Source organism: Cynara cardunculus (assembly GCF_001531365.2).
Source record: "Cynara cardunculus var. scolymus isolate 2C chromosome LG 13, CcrdV1, whole genome shotgun sequence".
Taxonomy (NCBI): domain Eukaryota; kingdom Viridiplantae; phylum Streptophyta; class Magnoliopsida; order Asterales; family Asteraceae; genus Cynara; species Cynara cardunculus.
In genome coordinates, this window is record NC_037540.1 from 22,121,608 (window position 1) to 22,123,976 (window position 2,369).

The following is a 2,369-nucleotide window of genomic DNA, read 5'->3' on the forward strand; positions in this document are numbered from 1 at the left end:
ATGCGAGTTTCGTTTATATGCCCAAGGCGACAATGCCAGAGATAGGTTAAATTTGAACTATTCGATTTGACCTCCCGTTTATCTATGTTATAAATCGGATTATCCATATTAAGAACATAAAGACCATTAATCAAACGTGCATCACCATAATATATATTACCAAAAGAGAATGAACAACATTTGTTCCCAATATTAAAGTTAAAACCTTTCCTGTCTAAACAAGATACAGAAATCAAATTTCTAAAAATAGATGGTACGCAATAACAGTCATCGAGTTCTAATATTAATCCGGTCGGTAAAGTTAACAAAATAGATCCTACGGCTATAGCACCAACCTTTTCCCCATTTCCAACGTGTAGATCAACTTCACATTTGCTCAACCTTCTAGTCCTTTTTAGTTCCTGCATGTTTCGACAAATGTGAAAACCACATCCGGTATCTAATACCCATGATGTATAAGAAGTAGAAAGATTAGCTTCTATCACATAGATACCTGAAGTGGATGTTACATTTCCTTTCTTCTTTTACTGAAGGTAGAGAGGACAATTCCTCTTCCAATGCCCGGGTTTGTTGCAGTGAAAGCACTCACCCTCCTTAGGTACAGTTACCTTGGATTTCTTAATGCCTTCTTTTGGCTTCAAAGATTTAGAAGTGGGTTTGGCAATGGACTTTACTTTGCCTTTCCTTTTCTTATCCTTACGAACCATCAAAATGGTGGATTTGTTCTTTGCAAGTTCTTGCTCGGCAGTTCGTAACATGTTGAGCAATTCTGGAAGGGTTTTGTCAAAGTCATGCATGTTGTAGTTCATCAAAAATTGACTGTGGCTATTTGGCAACGATTGTAAAACTACATCAATGGCTAACTCCTTTCGTAAAGAGAAACCTAGTCCTTCAAGGCGTTGAATATGCCCAATCATTTTAAGCATATGAGTGCCAACAGGACTACCTTCAGACATTATACAACAAAACAATTCCTTGTATGTTTCATACCTCTCATGTCTAGCTTGCTCTTGGAATAGAAATTTTAGGTGTTCGATCATATCGAACGCCCCCATGTTTTCATGTTGTTTCTGAAGATCAGGTTTCATGGTTATTAACATTAGACATGAGACGTCCAAAGCATCCTCATCATGTTTTTTGAAAGTGTCCCTTTCAGTTCTCGGAGCACTGGAATTAGGCTCTTTAGGGATTTGTTGCTCCAAGACATACAGTTTCTTTTCAGCTTTGAGGACAATTCTCAAATTACGATACCAATCGATGAAATTTGTTCCGTTAAGTTTTTCTTTCTCAAGAATCGATCGTAAAGTGTTTTTGTTTCCGTTGTTGGTTTGTGCCATTGGTAATCTATAATAGAAAAGTAGAGTTCTTAGTGTCATGAAATTATTATTGTTTAATAAGGACTTTCATCAAACAAGCTCCCACTATTTTAATCAAAACAACAACCCTCTTTTATTGTTTCAGAAAACGTCACAAGCTTTCTAGCGGGCCAAGATCCATATTTTCATTATCAATCAATTTAGCTTTAGCTAACCGATCAACCAATAATGTTTTAGGTAATCAACAACATTGCTAATTACATCTCTATGTAACTTTTGGATAGTTGAGTAAACAACTTTTATTTAAGTTCATCGTATGAATGTTCCCAACTCATGCCTCCAAATCCCTAATCCTATTCGTTTTAATTTAGTTAAGTCTGACCCAAATATGGCTTGTAGGAATCCTATGCTTACATTACCTTACTAATATTAAAGAGAGTATTCAACTTAGCATGACCCACTCTCGATGATCAAAGTCTTGATAAGTGCCATGTTTGGAAGGCATCTTAAACTTAATATTTTGGCGAGGGATTTTAGTTAGTTTGAATATACCATTCTTTCTTTTGTGATAGATCATTTCCTCATCGCTTGATTCAACCGGAATCCAGATTGGAGGTGGATCACAAGGATCACTTGAATACCTTCCTTTCTTAGGCAGTTTAGACCTTTGTGACAAAACCGGTTGAAATCTTGCATGATGTACTAAGACCTTATCACTCGAGATCGACGGTCCATTTTATATCTTATATAAAACCATTTTCCTTTTTACTTTTATCAAAACTCATTTTGATTTGTAAAACTCATTTTGATTTGTAAAACTCTTTTTACTTAAACATTTTAATAACATATTTTGTTTTAAAAGATTGTAACGAGTATCACATACAAACAACCATGCATAATATATCACATACAAACAACCACGCATAATATATCACAATATATAAAGCGTAAAAAAATGTGAGATGGTTATAGCCCCCTTATGCGATATTCATAGAGCCAAGTATGAATATCATTACATAAAATAAACTTCTATGACTCTAAGTGTTCTTATCT

General features: G+C 34.9%; 1 protein-coding gene across 1 annotated transcript in view; it reads right to left on the bottom strand.

Moving 5' to 3' along the window:
* LOC112524891 overlaps window positions 1-1,337 on the bottom strand; it is a 1,792-nt gene extending 455 nt beyond the window's left edge. The window contains exons 1-2 of the mRNA XM_025134834.1: window positions 609-1,337; window positions 336-401 (exon numbers count right to left, since the gene is read on the bottom strand). Coding sequence (XP_024990602.1) covers window positions 336-401; window positions 609-1,337 — 795 coding nt within the window. The remainder of the gene's footprint in view (window positions 1-335; window positions 402-608) is intronic.
* Between the last annotated feature and the right edge of the window lie 1,032 nt (window positions 1,338-2,369).